At 41.8% G+C, this 17,374-nt stretch overlaps 1 protein-coding gene across 1 annotated transcript in view; it reads right to left on the reverse strand.

The window, feature by feature from the left end:
- Positions 1-17,374, reverse strand: part of LOC116822769 (septin-2-like) — a 54,047-nt gene that overhangs the window by 14,088 nt on the left and 22,585 nt on the right. The window contains 5 exon segments of the mRNA XM_075060079.1: positions 1,088-1,181; positions 12,117-12,174; positions 14,008-14,091; positions 16,586-16,731; positions 16,885-16,942. Of these exon segments, the coding sequence (XP_074916180.1) occupies positions 1,113-1,181; positions 12,117-12,174; positions 14,008-14,091; positions 16,586-16,731; positions 16,885-16,942 (415 nt within the window). The 3' untranslated portion in view covers positions 1,088-1,112.

The raw sequence follows: 17,374 nt of genomic DNA on the forward strand, positions 1-17,374 counted from the left end.
GTCCAATAAAAGCTATTACCTCACCCATCTTGTCTCTCTCATATCCTGGGATCAATGTGGCTACAACACTACAAACAATAATAATATTTGAGAGACACAAGCAGGGGGAAATGCTGTAGGAAACTACAGACACCTGAATGGAGGGCAAACTGAAGCCAAATCAGCTACTCCTGCTGAAGATGGATATATGCAACCAGAATAGACCAGAGAGCTGGAAACAAGCTGTGGCCCTCTGAAGTTGGGAAAAAGCCTCCCGACCGGCTATTGTGCCCACCAGCAGGCACTGCAATGAAGAGATGTAACTGGTGAAGGGATCAGGTCAGTCAAGAAGCAAATCTAATTCACATACCAGCCTTCTAGAGCAAGCAGCAAAGGCTCTCAGATAAAATGAGTTGCTGAATAGTTTGTGTATTCTCTGCTGCGATTGATGGGTGGTTTCTGGACAATATTTAGCAAATCTAGAAGTGAATCTCATATTGATATGCACACTTTTCTTTATTTACTGACACACCTTGAAAAGATTCAGTTTTGATTTGAAGGCAAAGGCAGCAAAATATATATACAGACTGTTGAAAGAAGCACTGGAGTTTCAGAGGCAGTGCTATCAGAATCAAAAACCACCATCTGAGAGGAGAGGGGTCCCAGAAAAATTCATTCGACTGGATTCCACTAAATGACTTACTCAGTCCAGTGGGCCAATTTGACAGACACCACTCACTCTTTACAGCGAAAATGAAAGAGAGTCTGTATGCCATTTAGTTTCTTACAAATAGCCCAAAACAGTAAGTTAAATGATCTAGACAAATTATAGTAGCTGGACAACCAGTATGCAAATCATTTATCTCAGCCCAAACTGCCAGTTATACCTCTTCCTCGGTTTGGTAACTGAAGCCCTTCCTTGGATGTTAATTTGTTTCGGAGAAAACCCATGATGTTCCAGGAGCTGTAAAAACAGACTCCTTGTAAAGGCAAATCTAAAGCCATTGTGAGGAAGTTACCAAAGATTTCACTTCCTAGCAAATCAATGAAGCATGGTACAGCATTTTAACACAGAGGATAATAGCTACATAAAACTGAAAAAATGTACCTTGTACAGCCACATGTTCAGCATCTCACTCATCCCCAGGCTTCATCCTCATCTGGGCTTGCATCTGTGCAATCATTTCCTGCATGCGACGCAGCTGTGAAGAAGAAAAGAAAATACCACCTTTTACACACAGACTTTGGACAGCTAAGGCTCATTCTCTCCTTGAATCCAATGGGAAAAATACCCAGATATACAGGAAGTTGTGAATCTTTTCCCTCCTTGATGGAGAAAAGGACCCAGTTTCTTTCCCACCCTATATTTACAATTTAGTGTTTAATTACATGGCCCCCCCATTTCTTACTGATGTATCCCTGTCAATGATCCTTTTGGCCCAGAGTGTTAAGTCAAGATCATATCAGACACATTTCAAGGTCAGTAAGCTACACAAGAATCTTGACCATGAGAGTGTGGAAATAGATCTTTCAGAAGCACATTCGCAGACTTGCAAATTAGCACACAGACATTACAAAATAAAGGAAAACACCTTCCTTTCCTTTTTGTGTATAGAGGTGCATTACTGGTAAAGCAGCTTGCTTTGTTCCAAACAGAAGCGCCGCCAGCTTTTTTGTCGCCCTAGGTAGCGGAAGGTCCCACCCCCGAAATGCCGCCCCCAACAGAGGAGGCAGGAGGTCCAGCCGCCGCGGTCGCCACCCCCCAAACGTTAGCACCCTAGGCGACCACTTAGGTGATCTAATAGGTTGCGCTGGCCCTGGTTCCAACACAAATACTTAGCCCTTAATGCCAGAAAGTCAATGGTGATTTTGAAGTTGCTGTTTGGTTTGATTAACTGGATAACGCCCCAAAATTTGAGAAGCACTAACCAACTCTGTTGAAGAGACTGTTTCAAGAGCAAAATAAAAAGATGCTCAATGAAATCTAGAGAGAAAAAAAAGCAAAGCCTAGACATATTAGCCACCAATGTTTCAATTTTAAGTGCTTGACATTTTCTTGGAAATAACTATAGTTTGTTTTGACTGTTTTCATTTTTTTAAAGACATTGATTTGTAATTTCTATCCTGGAGAAAGCAAGTTGGCGATCTATTATGTAAGATAATTTCTTTTCAAATCATGTTTATTTTTCTTTTGAACATGAATTTTAATAAAAGGCTACAGAACAGACATTATGAGCCTGATTTTCAAGAATGTGCATACAATTACAACTGTACTCACAAATCTGTGATCTGAACTCACAAATGGACAGGTTGCAAATTTCCATATGCAGTCATGAAAATTGCACATACAAATTGGGCACACAATTTGTGCTCTTGTAATTTTGAAAAAAACTCAGGCCTTCTACAATTTTCATGTAAGTTGTACATAGATTTATTGTAAATTTGAAGTCACATAGTGCTTATAATTAGAGCAGTCGTCTTATTTGTTGCTATGGTAGGCAGAACACCAATGTTCCATTAAACAATGGCAACAATTATAATACACTGTCGTCTGATACTATTTTCATTTAAGAACACTAGTCTGAGAATATGGGTTTAATTTATTTTGTGGGAAAGAAAAGAAAGTTGTGTTCTAACCATCTCTCCCTCTCCAAAAAGTAGTCATGCTTTTGTTCTTTACTGATTACTTTGTAGGAATGTTATAGTTACGAAATTAAGGGATAATGTAAAAAAAAATGTTGCATTGGTTATTAATCATATTTTAGTTTAAAATAACGTAATGCAGTCTGAAAAAATGAAACATTAAAAAATTTCTAGCATGAATACAAAAAATTTCTAGCATGAAAACATTACTGAGAACAGTTATTTTACACGAATGAGTGAATCATACGTGGGAGGCTCTATAAATACCCACTTGAGCCTCAGCATTCATGGTTGAGCAATAATTGATTCTCTTTGTCTACACAACGCAGGTAACCAGATCAGAAAAGAGCTACAGTTCCAGAGATACATATTACTTTATTTTGTCTGACCTTAGATAGGGGCAGGGGAATAGGGAAAGAAATTGAAGGAATATAACTGATGTAACCCAAGAAAAGGAGTTTTCCACCTGAACCGTATAGGGTTAAAGCAGATTTGTATGTGAAATGAGTAGCATCAGCAGCCTCTTTTTTTTTTTTTTTTTTGGCGAGGAGGGGAGAGTGTAATACATAATGTCTATCATTATGTACCTGTGTGCTACAGAAAATTGGGATGAGCCTAATGGATGAGAGAGAAGTAGCCACTATAAAAAAATAAAAACCGAAAGAGTTGGTAGAAAAGGGAAGACAAAATGCTTAAAGATTTATTGAACCAAACTACACTCCTCCCCCAACCCAAGACCTCAAAATAAAGCCTCTGAAGACACACTTTCAATATTACTACATAAGTCTCACAAAGCAGATGATTCCTTCTCATTCACCTCATACTCCTGCCAGCACGAGTAAGGCAGTATAACAATGGTGAGAGATTTGGCATGCCAAGGCTCAGCACAGAAAAGGAGTTTTGTTTTTTAAAGTTCTTCCAAAGATTTAAAGTCACTTAACCTCTTTTGTCTCAGTTTCCCTAAGAGAAGGATTTTCCTCACATATGTTCATAAAGCATTTTGAGATCTAGAGATTAAGCACAGTATTGCATTTTCTAGATATGAGGTACACCACCACATACTATATAGATCAGGGGTGGCCAACCTGAGCCTGAGAAGGAGCCAGAATTTACACATGTACTTTGCCAAACAGCCACAGTAATACGTCAGCAGCCCTCCATCAGCTCCCCAAGCCAGCGCCCGGCAGCCCTGCCAATCAGCACCTCCCTCTCCCTCCCTGCATCTCCAGGGGGGGGGGGGCGAGGAGCGAGGGCACTGCAGGGTCAGGGGAGGAGGCAGGATGGGGTGGAGTTGGGGCAGGGCCCGTGGCAGAGCCAGGGGTTGAGCAGTGAGCACCCCGGCACATTGGAAAGTTGGTGCCTGTAGCTCCAGCCCCGGAGTTGGTGCCTATACAAGGAGCTGCATATTAGCTTCTAAAGAGCTGCATGTGGCTCCAGAGTCACAGGTTGATCACCCCTGAGATGGATGCATAGATTAACTAATGGCAGGATTGCAAAGCCACGTTAGTGTTATTTAACAACAAGAGTTTCCTCGGCATGCAGTGCCCATTAAGTTAACCATATAGTTGTGCTTCCTACACCAGTTAGTATAGTATGAAGCTACTGAAGATAAGTCCACAAATTCCTTTTGCTGAAACAAACTGGACAAAAACAAAAATAAGGGTAAGACCCCACCAAATGCAGCCAGTGCAACCATATTTAGAAAGCACAGCTCTCCTCTTCTTGGAGAGCTGCTTCTTGGTCTGCAGACTAACTTCCTTTTCTGAGACTGTGGTATAAAAAAGATTCCTCCCAGCTGTAAAAAGTTCCAGACTAGCCAAAATGACAAGTATCTGATGTACTATAGCACCTTCTGCATGAAGAACATACAACAGTGGCTCTCAAACTTTTTTAATGGTGACCCCTTTCACATAGGAACCCTCCGAGTGCAACCCCCCTTATACATTAAAAACACTTTTTTATATATTTAACACCTGCTGGAGGCAAAGCGGAGTTTGGGGTGGAGGTTGACAGCTCACAATCCCCCATATAATAACCTTGCGACCTCTGAGGGGTCCCAATCCTCAGTTTGAGAACCTCTGATATACAATATTTTAATGGGGTACTGATGGATATCGAGACCTGAAATCTGGCAGTGTAAATACTCACTGAAAAGAGATCTAATAGCTGAACTACACTGGGGGAATGAGGGGGGAGAAAGTTGTGGAAGGACAGGAGCAAGGGTATTAGTATGTGGGGAACAGACAGCTTGGTTAATAGAATATAACGATAGCAACATATGAGAAAAACTTGTGTATGTTAATTATTGCTTGAAACGCTGTTAAATATTATACTCCTGATGAAGAGTTACATATATATAGATATTTTTCAGTATGAAAATACAGCTCAAGCAGACTTTTCTGTTAACTAAAACAGAATTATATTTATACACACTGATCGCTTTCCAAAATCCGATAATGATCCCAAGTTACCAACTATTCATACCATTCCTCATATCTAGGATAGCGGCATTAGGGGAAAACAGATTGCAGAGATGTAGCAAATAGTTTCTTCCAGGTATAATGTTTTGTGTTTTTTTTTAAATGATTGATTATATAAAGGCAGTTTTTATGTTAGTTCATAATGGACAGGAGATTACATTTAACACAACATTTCAGGCAGGTTGCAGTCACTGGTGAGGGTAATGTCCATTTGCACCACTGTCTGGAAGCTGACAAGATCATTTCAATCCATTAATTTAGCAATGACACAGCACACAAGATTCAGAGAGAATGAGCTGACCTATATTAAACACAAATAAGTGGTGCTCAGTCTCTTACGCCATTTATCTTTATGAGTGAGGAGAGAATGAAAGAACCACTCCTTAAATGTTACAGTTTTAAGTGGATTTACTTTCCCTCTCCTCGCAAGAATGCAAAGAAATGAGCAATCAGTGTACTGTGTATACAACACACACTTGTCTTCCTGTTGCTTCAAGGCGAAAACACTTAAGACACCACAGTTCAAGCTTCGTATCTAGTCTGTTGCTCCCTGTCTTAGCATGAAGTGCGAGCATCATGGAGGCAGCATACTCTGATCTCATTTGACTGCAGCAAATCTCTTCCTGATGCAGAAGCAGCATTGACATGCTATGCAGGGAGCACACATTCACCCCCAACAGACAAACAGATGCTGTAACACCAAACCTCAAAGAGGAGAGGCAAATCAAGGGCAAAAAAAAGGTAAAAAGATCAACATGTTTGGAAATCCTCTAGAAACACAATTCCTGACAATGCCCACAAAGCAGAAGTCAAAGGACCAAACTTAGCCTTAGTGTAAACTCAATCTACTTTACTGGAGACAGAGTTCCTGACACTAGGGCTGAATTTAGCTCAAAGTGTCACATTATTCTTGATGGCAGTGCAACAACAACAGAGAGGAATCAGACATTTCACATCAGCATTAGGAGAGTATAGACATTGATACAACTTTGTATTACATGGTTGATTATTCCCATTACTGCATGTTTTGGCTGGAACACAAAACCCACACACTGCAGACTCCTGCTTGAGTAATGCTTAGGCAATGGCCCCACAGATGGAAGAGAAAAAGGAATGGGAAGAACTCAACAATTGTTCACTTGCCAGTAAGACAGTTCATTTTTCAAACAAATAGTCAGGTCCCTCTTAGCAATAAAATTCAGATGACAAGGGGGCTGTAGGAAGAAAATAATATGAAGAAATAGAAATTAAGGCTGTGGACCTTCAGTAACTTCAAGATGTTCCCACGATATTCGCAGTGTTTGTTAAAAATACCTTCAATACCAAAGAGCGCAATTAATCCTGTTAAGTAAGGCCAAGAAAAATATGCTCCAGTCAAATGATTATATTGCAAAAAAGGATTTCCATCAAGAGAAATGTTTTGCTTTATGGGACTCTCTGGCATTATAAATACTACATTTATAAAATAAGACAAGTTACTGTGTTCACAGCCACTGCATTTTATGGGCAGCAAGGTGGAACTATGACTGAAGTCTACACACACATGTTAAACTGGTTTCAACAAGTAACTTTTTTAAAGGCAAAATATATTGTTCAAAGATCATGTCAACATCATCGTTCTATTCTCCACAGGACCGGCACTGCTAATCAGGTTTTTTTTCCCTGATGGTTTTCTTTTCATTCTGTTCTCCAAGGATAAAATCTATTTCACTCCACAGAGGAAAGTGTAAGATTGAATTTAGTACTACATCCTCTTACCATTGCAGCAGGACTATAGCTTACCAAAGAAAAGGGTATCATACTTTAAGGATACTTTTATCTATGCTCTTTAGACTTTCATCAACTGTCATGTCAGCCTTTTCATGCAAACACTGAATACTTCACAAAATACTTGCATCTTACTGAATATATAAATATTGTAAAATGAATTTACATAGCGTTATCAGGCAACTGGGATGTCTGTCAGAATGGGGCCAAGCAAATCGAGAAGATTTCCACTCTGTGATGTATTTCTCACACTATAACTCTATTAACTGATGACACACTGGGAGATCACGGAACAGAGAAAAATCAGAAAGCTAGGTGAGGCCAGTAGGGGAAAACAAAGAAGAACTAATCCAATTGTGAGTGTTAAGTATTACAGAGTATTCAATTTATTGCAGGCCAGCATGACTTAGAATAAGTAATTTATATTACCATACCATCTTTCAAGGATCTCAAAAGCTGTTGAAAAGATACGTCTGTTATTTGACAGCTGGGAAAACTAAGGTAGAGAGAAGCAAAGTGAACTGCCTACAGCCTTATGATGAGCTAGTTGCAGAATTAGGGATCCATGCCCCCTGATGCCTCAATGAACAGGGCCTAAGTGTCATTTTCAAAAGTGCCTCAGGTATTTCTGAAAGTTTTACCCTTTATGCTTCTCATTCTCATTAACAAGGGAAGCATTTCAGAATGTGACATAACAGGATAAGTTGTTCCAAGTAGTTTCCACCACATTTTTACTGAAAAGCTACTGGGACTGTTAATAGCAAAAAGTCACAACAAATAATTTGTACTGTAATATATTTACAGAAAGGAGAGCAAACACCATTACTTTCCTCTCTCCACTCCCTTCCCTCATAAAACCAGGTCATTTACACTTGAAGACTGACAGAAAAAACAACTTAGCTACAATATATAATATATGGAGTTATACCTATCTCAGAACTGGAAGGGACCCTGAAAGGTCATTGAGTCCAGCCTCCTGCCCTCACTAGCAGGACCAAGTACTGATTTTGCCCCAGATCCTTAGGTGGCCCTCTCAAGGATTGAACTCACAATCCTGGGTTTAGCAGGCCGATGCTCAAACCACTGAGCTATCCCCCTCCCTGCAGAAAAGCAAAATGAAATCTGTACTTGTCAAAAATGGTCTTGTAATTTGGCTGAAGAATCTATGTTAGAGATTAATGAGTCCGATTAGTGAGGAACACGTCTTTTGTTATAATAAAGGATCGTTATTTAGCAGAAATCATGCCTTGATGATGATGATCCTGGCACATCCCCAAACCTTAATTCCCTCTGGGGTCATGTAAACCTTGCAGAACTGTAAATAGAACTTCAAGCACAGTTACTGATCGGAATGCAAAACAGAAGGGGAAATGGCTGTTTGTTTTCTCAGCAACGGCCAAGGAATGTAAGCCCATTTCCTCTCCACCTCTTTCCCTGCACAGTCCTCCCCAACCTGAACCTCAGACTGCCTTGGTGATGAAGAGATTTCATACCAGCTTATCTGCAGAAGACTCAGCAAAGCCTCTTGATCTTTTAAAGCAGTGGTTTTCAAACTTTTTTTCTGGTAACTCAGTAGAAGAAAATTGGTGATGCCCACGCCCAACGGAGCTGGGGATGAGGGGTTTGGGGTGTGAGAGGGCTGAGGCAGAGGGCTGAGGTCCGGGAGTGAGGGCTCTGGGGGTGGGGAGCAGGGATGAGGGTTTTGGGGTACAGGACAGGGTTCCAGGTTTGTGGAGGCTCAGGGCTCGGGCCAGGGATGAGGCTTTGGGGTGCAGGAAGGGGCTCTGGGTTTGGAAGGCTCAGGGCTGGGGATCTGGGGCACAGGGTTACCTCAAGGGGCTCCCGGTCAGTGGCACATGCTTCCTACCTGTCCTGACACTGCAGACCACGCTGCGTCCCGGAAGTGGCCAGCAAGCAGGTCCGGCTCCTAGGTAGAGGCGCAGAAGCACCTCCACGTGGCTCTCACCCAAGGGCGGTGCCGAGCTGCCACTGGCCAGTTTCCAGCCAATGGGAGTGTGGAGCCGGTGCTCTGGGCGGGGCAGCACACAGAGCCTCATGGCACCCCCGCCTAAGAGCCGGACCTGCTGTTGGCTGCTTCCAAGGCACAGTGCAGTGTCAGAACAGGTAGAGACTAGCCTGCCTTAGCCGGACAGCACCGCCGACGGGACTTTTACCAGCCCAGTCAGTGGTGCTAACCAGAGCTGCCGCAACCCAGTGCCTTACATTGCACGACCTAGTACCAGGTCACAACTCGCAGTTTGAAAACCACTGTTTTAAGGGACAGCAGACAGTAAAAGTGTAAATCTATTTATTTATTTTTCACGTTTCAACCTAATCCTTCGCACTCTTAACAGTAGTTATGTAGAGGTTTTAGTCCCATTGAGAACTTTTAGAGATTGTCCTCCAAGAACTTCAAAGTCTTCATCATCTCTTTGGCCACATACATACATGCAAACAAGCAGAAATACTAGTCACTTAACCTCTCTCTAAATCTAAATCTCTAAATGTAAGAGGAAAAACACTGTCAAAAAATGTTCTTGATACTTTCAAAGCAATCACCATGTTAGCCTACTGTTCCTTAATCAGTAAACAGGATGCAGTTCATTTATGTACATTGTTCTTGGGGAAATTTCACCATCATCAATGCAGCTCCACCAGTGAGAGTGCTAGCACTGAGAAAACACAGGTTTATAATGATATTTTTACCACCATACTGAAACATCATGGTGGAAAAAACACTGGAGTCCCATCTTCAGCAGTGTTTCCACTACCACCACCATTACTGGTAGTGGAACCATGGGAGATTTCCCCAAAAAGGAAGTTTTTAAACAGCCAGAGAAGACAGTAAGACTGGTAACAAGATTCAGTCTTAACAGGCATGCTACAAAGAAATATGGAAACATGGAGACTGAAATATTAGCATTTCATGGACTTCTGCCTGGATGTAGAAGTCCTGAGACTGCCTTTGGACGCAGAAATATGCATCCAAGCATTTATAGGGTTGCTATCTTTAATCTGGCCTGAAACTAGTCTCTATTACAGGAGTGGGCAAACTACGGCCCGTGGGCCACATCCAGCCCACGGGACCGTCCTGCCTGGCCCCCAAATTCCTGGCCTGGGAGTCTTGCTCCTGGCCCCTCCCCCGCTGTTCCCCCTTGCCCACAGCCTCAGCTCACTCGCTCCGCCATCAGCGCAATGCTCTGGGTGGCAGGACTGTGAGCTCCTGGGGCAGCGCAGCTGCAGAGCCTGGCCTGACCCAGCGCTCTGTGCTGTGTGGTGACAGCAGCAGCAGTGTGGCCTGGCTCCAGCCAGGCAGCACGGCTGTAGCACTGCCAGCCACTGGTGCTCCAGGCAGCCCGGTAAGGGGGCAGGGAGCATTAGTTAGAGGGCAGAGAAGTTCAGGGTGGTGGTCGGGGGCAGGGGGAACAGGGGGTTGACTAGGGGCAGGAGTTCGGGGGAGGGAGCAGTCAGGAAGGAGGAGAGATTGGATGGGGCAGTCAGGGCACGGGTTCCGGGGGCAGTCAGGGGCAGGGAGCAGTGGTGTGTGGATGGGGCAGAGGTCCCAGGCGGGCGTCAGGAATGAGAGGAAGGGTTGGATAGGGGTAGTGAGGGTCCGGGGGCAGTCAGGGGACAGGGGTGTGTGGATGGGGCAGGAGTCCCTGGGGATTGGTCCTGCTTTGAGCAGGGGGGTGGACTAGATGACCTCCTGAGGTCCCTTCCAACCCTGAGATTCTATGATTCCCAGAAGGGCCGCTAGGGAACAGGGTGGGTTGGATGTGGCAGGAGTCCTGGGGCAGGGGAGGCAGATAGTAGGTAGGGGCCGCGCCATGACCTCCTCCTCTAAAAGGCCTGCCATACAACTTCTAAAACCTGAGGCATCTCTCAGGCCAAAAAGTTTGCCCACCCCTGCTCTATTAGCTCTGCCCTTTTTAATCATGGCTTTCTTCCATTCACACACTGTGACTCGAGGCCAAACTGCACTGAGTAAATGGGTGCTGCTCTCTGAAAGATTGATAGTGAAACATCTTCATGCCCCAATAATATGAGCAATTATATGGCTGTAGTACTTGAACTTAAATACTGTGCCAACAGTCTCTGGTATCAAGAGTTCTGATTCAATTCTACATCTATATGCTGCACATTTTAAGACCGAAATAAACATCATTCCACACCAAAACAAAAATTACTGATTCATCACTCTCATTCTCTGAAGTGACTGGAAAAAAAGAAAAACAAAAATATAGTTGCATAGGTGGGGTTTTTTTAGGTCAAGCTTAAGAAGAGTAAAAATGGAAGACATAAAAGTAAGGGATCAGACACCAAACTGTAGGAGTATGGAAACTGATTGTAGGTACAAGGGGTGCAATTATTTTAAATATGTTTGTACAGACCACATACCCTGGGATAACATACATCTCATTTGGAATAGCTGTGAACTATCTATCAGGAGGTCTGATTTTAAGGAAACAAAGAGAGCTAACACAAGTAAATGAGTCTGAGGGTATGTCTACACTACCCACCGGATTGGCGGGCAGCGATTGATCCAGCAGGGATCAATTTATTGCGTATAGTCTAGACACAATATATTGACCCCCAAGCACTCTACCATCGATTCCTATACTCCACTGCCACAAGAGGCGCAGGCAGAGTCAACGGGGGAGCGGCAGCAGCCGACTCACCACAGTGAAGACACCACAGTAAGTTGATCTATGCACATCTACTTCAGCTACACACAGCTGAAGTAGCATAACTTAGAGTGATTCCCCACCCACAAGTGTAGACCAGGCCTCAGTGTTTAACCAAAAAGGAGGGATCATATTTTAAGAAAATAAATACTTCAGTCGCAAATGCAAGATATGCGCCTGAAAGCAAGGAATTGTGCATACAGCGCACACAATATACAAGTACATGTGCAAAATGCAATTAATTTGCATGTACCATTTAGGTCCCCACATTCTTCAAAACTAAACCCTTAAATTTTTTTGCCCATGACCATTAGGTGATCTGAAGTGCAGAAATCAGGAGAGAAACTATTCTGTAGCCAGTTAAATATTCACTTTCACTTCATTTCAGTTTTACCGCATACTGGAAGTTCTACACAAATACTCATTTTTCCTATAGTAGGAAAGAAGAGATTCATTGTGAGATCTCTACTGATATATGGTACAGAAAGGGATACATGTATCGTTTAATTACAGGTTTTGTAATGAATTAAAAAAAGAGACATTTATTACAATGTATCCTTACCTCAGCCTCTTTCTGCTGGAGGATCCTATCCTTGTCTACAACTTCTTCTTCAACAGGCCTACCAAACACAAACACACATCGTACAGTGCAGGCATGGAAAAGGAAAAGATAAGATAGACATGGAAGAGAAAAACTACACACAGTCTCTGAGAATGGATTCAGGGTTCATAGTTTGGGCCACACAGAGAGAACAAGATTGACTGCATGCTTTCTTACAAAGGGATGGATGAGGAAGACTTGTTGCTTTAAGAAACTATACTAAGCAACTAGCTCCTTCAAATTTCTTCCCAACTGAAGTTTCTCGCTCCCATCTTCTCTTTCTCCTTCTATTTCATACAAGATCTTTCCTGCACTCTCATGCCTTATTCTTTTATTTACTGCAATTGAGACATTCCCTTTGCCATTCCTCCATGGTACCACTCCAATAATAAAAAACAGCTATGAAATAGATATAATGATGTCTATTTTCTTTCTTTTTGAAAATAAATGTTTGAGTAATTAATAAGCATGTCAAAGTAAAGCAGGGAGAGGAATAGGTTGTCTGTCATGAGGAAGATGCAACACCAACAGATATGTTTCTCACACTTTAAAGAAACAAAGTTTACGAAGAATAAAGAAAGAGAGTGATATTAAATGGGTTCAATTATAGAACGGTAATGAAATACCTTAAACTGAAATAAGGAAATGTGGAAAGGAAGTCCATTCAAGCTAAGCATGCCTACCTAGCTGTAGATCCAATTATTACTGAATAAGGCAAAGTAAAATAGAAAGCTTAAAGAAAATATTATGACAAAGTTCCTCCTCTACCTTAGTGGGTCCTGCGCTTATTGGCAGATTTGCTCACCTCAGTAATCTTCCCCACAGTCTGGGTCACCCTCCTGTGTCTGCTCAGGAGTTGGGAGGTTTAGGGGGAACCCGGGCCCACCCTCTACTCCGGGTTCTAGCCCAGGGCCCTGTGGATTGCAGCTGTCTATAGTACCTCCTGTAACAACTGCATGACAGCTACACCTCCCTGGGCTACTTTCCCATGGTCTCCTCCAAACACCTTTTTTATCCTCACCACAGGATCTTCCTCCTGGTGTCTGATAACGCTTGTACTCCTTAGTCCTCCAGCAGCACACCCTCTCACTCTCAGCTCCTTGTGCCTCTTGCTCCCAGCTCCTCACACACACTTCCTCTCCTCGTGGCTCCCACCTCCTTGGACGGGAGTGAGCTCCTTTTTAAACCCAGGTGCCCTGATTAGCCTGCCTTGATTGGCTGCAGGTGTTCTAATCAGCTTGTCTGCCTGAATGGGTTCTAGCAGGTTCCTGATTACTCTAGTACAGCCCCTGCTCTGGTCACTCAGGGAACAGAAAACTACTTAGCCAGTGATCAGTATATTTGCCCTCTACCAGACTCCTGCACCCCACTGGCCTGGGTCTGTCACAATATATTCCATGAAACCCTTGGCCAGTGTGTCAGTCTTGCACTTAAAAACACCATCCACACTGAGCATCACAGGCTGTCTCCGTTTAATACACCAGTTCCTTAATCTTATTATTTTTGTAAGGACTATTAAAGGGGGGAAAACTCCATCATATTTACTATCCACTGCTTCTCTATACATTTTTAGGTTAAAATGAGGGGACGAGGAAGGAGAAAGGGTATGCAAACAGGACCAACCAAGCCAGTAATTTGTAGCTGTGGTATTTTCCTAGCTATCATTATTTATTAACTGATCCCTGTTAAAGTTATTTCCAGAAATTCTTTAACGGTGCATTTCAGTGCTGCATCTCAGAGAAGAAATGGTGAGCTAATGGGAGAAGATGGCAGAGAAAGAGAATCCGTCCAATGGCACAAGTGACAAATGACATTATCAACTGAAGCAAAGCCCAACGGAGCTCATACTCACTTGCCAGTGCGTTTTAATCTCTCCGATCGGAAGTTCTCATAGTGCAAATCTTGGGTCACTTCCTGCAGATCCTGCATGTGTGTTCTGGAACAGGTAAAGGATTAATATTTTACATTTTTTGCCAAAGCGTTAATCACCCTCTTCAATGCACAGTTTCTATTACAAAAAATCACTATATTTATTTGGGACTAAATCCTAGATAGAAACAAACACCATGCCCTCCACCCACAGAGTTAACTGGAATATTCATACTTTTTTTAAAAAAAAAAATAGTGCTTAAGTTTCTCTCTTCCTGAAGATTACCTTCAAAAACAAGGAAAATTCTGCTGTTCATCATTGTCCTCTACTTCAGAGGAGTTGTTAGCAATAATCTCCAAATTGTAGTAAACCTAGCCTTTGCATTATCTTTAGTATTCAAGAGATATTTTAGAAAATATGTCCTAAAATTCAGTTTATAACTTCAGACTAGGTTGAGCGCCATAGCTTTTCAATATCAAAGAACTTTCAACTCTCGTAAGAACATACATCAAAGCTGACCACCAGAGGGTGATCTCTGACTAGCAGAGGCTCTACTTCAGGAGTAGGCAACCTATGGCACGCATGCCGAAGGGAGCACGCAAGCTGATTTTCAGTGGCACTCACACTTCCCGGGTCCTGGCCACAGGTCCAGGGGGTCCCTGCATTTTAATTTAACTTTAAACGAAGGTTTTTAAAATGTTTAAGAAGCTTATTTACTTTACATACAACAATAGTTTAGTTATATATTATAGACTTATAGAAAGAGACCTTCTAAAAATGTTACAATGTATTACTGGCACGCAAAACCTTAAATTAGAGTGAATAGATGAAGACTCGGCACACCACTTCTGAAAGGTTCCCAACTCCTGCTCTACTTATTATGCCAAAAATCTGCACTGAAGCTGAATTTCCAGTAACAGAAAGTTACCATAATAACCTTTCATTTAAAAAAGTTACATAGCTAAATTATACACACAAGGTATATTCATAAATCAGGTTTATTGTATTTAAGTGGCACTTCCTAGATTGTCAGGGCTTTAGAATTAGTCTGACCTATCTTTAGTGTATTTTAAAAACACAAATCAATGAGAAAAATTTAGTCTTTCTGCTGCAACACTCTACTTAAAAGAAACCCTCAAACTTACAAGTAACACACTGACCCATCAGTGCATGAGAGATATAAAAAGAGAGCGCTACCAGTGAACACTATACAATGTGAATCACAGCAAAAAAGGGTGGATTTTTTGAGGATGTGGAAGTGAACTGAGCACAGCAGTATAGATCAGTGAACTGGAAGAAAGGAGAGAATGATTCTCCATGAGTACACTCCTAAGTGCATGCTACCAAACAAAACAGACTTTGTAACAGGTTAATTTTAAAGCACACTGCCATCATTCGTCACAAAGTGGTAACTGCATAATTGTCAGCCTAATGTAAGTCAAACTGTAACTACTCTTTCACTGAAGGCAACAAACACTTAAAAGCTTTCTGACCAAATTTCGCACTGAAAGCAAGGGAAGAACAACACTGGCTTTAGATATGTCTAGTGCAGGTGACATGCAAGCGCCCCCTTATATGCAGCTATGCCAAGGCAACTTAATCTATACCTTCAATAGCCCAGTGCTATTCCATTACTGGACCTCCACTGAGCAGAGACTGCTAATTATGTCCAATATGAATTTGGATTGACTGTAGTCCCATAAGTGTCTGTTACAATATGATCAAATAAGAGTGTCTTTTATGTTAAGAGTCTTTATGAAAAAGCATTTGGGGACATATAATTCATGGAGTGAGGTGAGAGGGTAGTTATACTATTATTATGCTATCTGAATTAAACAGATGCAACAATTCCTTTATAAAACAACAACATTTTTAACAATGAAAAATCCAAACACACTGCCATGGGCTATGGATTAGTCTTTGCAATTTGTACTGATATAAAGCCTGGAGGCCCTTAGGCCTCAATCCTACTAGCTCTTCTGCACAGGCGGATACTTGCACACACAAGGAGCCATGTGCAGGACAGTGGTCTATGTCTGCTACAAGAATCTTTACGTATTATAAAGATGCCAATGAACATCTTAAAACACCTTTAAATTACACCACATGGAAAGAAGCAAAAAAGTGAAACATCAGTCTAAGTAGACAAACTCCATGGCATACTATAAGCCTTCTTGACCTGTGACAAATTTTCTTTATGCTCCAAATTTTACTAGTAGCTTAATTAGGCCCAAGCAAGGATGCTACAGATAACTGATCAACTCTTAAAGTTAATAACAAACAGCATTTTTTTAAAAAACCATCGCAGGTAAGTAAGCAGCAAAGAAGTCTATCACATATACTTACTTGTAATAACAACATAGTTAAATGTATAGGTTGCATTTTTGTACATCATTTTTCCTTGCTATGGGCAAATGTGTCCAAAAACAGAGAAAGCAAAAGTAATATGGCAAGAAAGAAATGAGGTCTGTGTACATAAATGAAAAAAAAAATCAATCAAGGGCACCTCCTGATTCAACAGACACGTAATGCCAAAGATTAAACACATGCCTTTACTTACACCAGCATTGTGCGCAATTTAAGGAAGTCATTGTGCTCTGGATTCTCAACCTCAACCACTCCCCAAGGGTAAAGACGACCTCGGATTTTTTTTCCTTTCACCTCAATAAGTTGGTTGGACCCAATAACAGCAAAGGGAATGCTAGCCTAGACGAGACAATGGGGCAAAACCAACATAAGTTCTAGAGAAGCAAAGAAATGTGTTTCAGTATTGAAGCAAAACAGCAAAAAAATGTGTTATCAAACCAATATGACTAAAATCGTTAGCATCAGAGAACAGAACATTGCCTAATCCTATACCCTATGCTCCTCAGTATTAATAACTGTAACCTTGTTGCGATCCATTTTGTCCTCACATCTATGTAAAGGAAAATTATTTACAGGTTGTTGGTTTTTTTGTTTTCAGTTAGAACACTTATTGTTTTAGGAGCTTTTTGCTTTTGTTGAAGCACCGTTCACACGTGGCCTGTCATCTGACATAACTGGCCCATGGAAATTTCCCAATTACAGTTAAAAACAGGAAGAGAGAGTTAGGATGATGGATAACAGATAGCTAGAGACATTCACAGTTCAAGGTATGCTGTAAGGTGTTTATGCAATGATACCTGTAGCACGGACAGGAGGGGCTGGAATAAATTAAGATCTTCATTACTAGAGGACATCTAGTGGACATCAAGTTAGATGCCTGCAAGTCACCAGGGCCTGATGAAATGCATCCTAGAATACTCAAGGAGTTAATAGAGGAGGTATCTGAGCCTCTAGCTATTATCTTTGGAAAGTCATGGGAGAC

The sequence above is a fragment of the Chelonoidis abingdonii genome, chromosome 22 (assembly GCF_003597395.2).
Source record: "Chelonoidis abingdonii isolate Lonesome George chromosome 22, CheloAbing_2.0, whole genome shotgun sequence".
NCBI lineage: Eukaryota > Metazoa > Chordata > Testudines > Testudinidae > Chelonoidis > Chelonoidis abingdonii.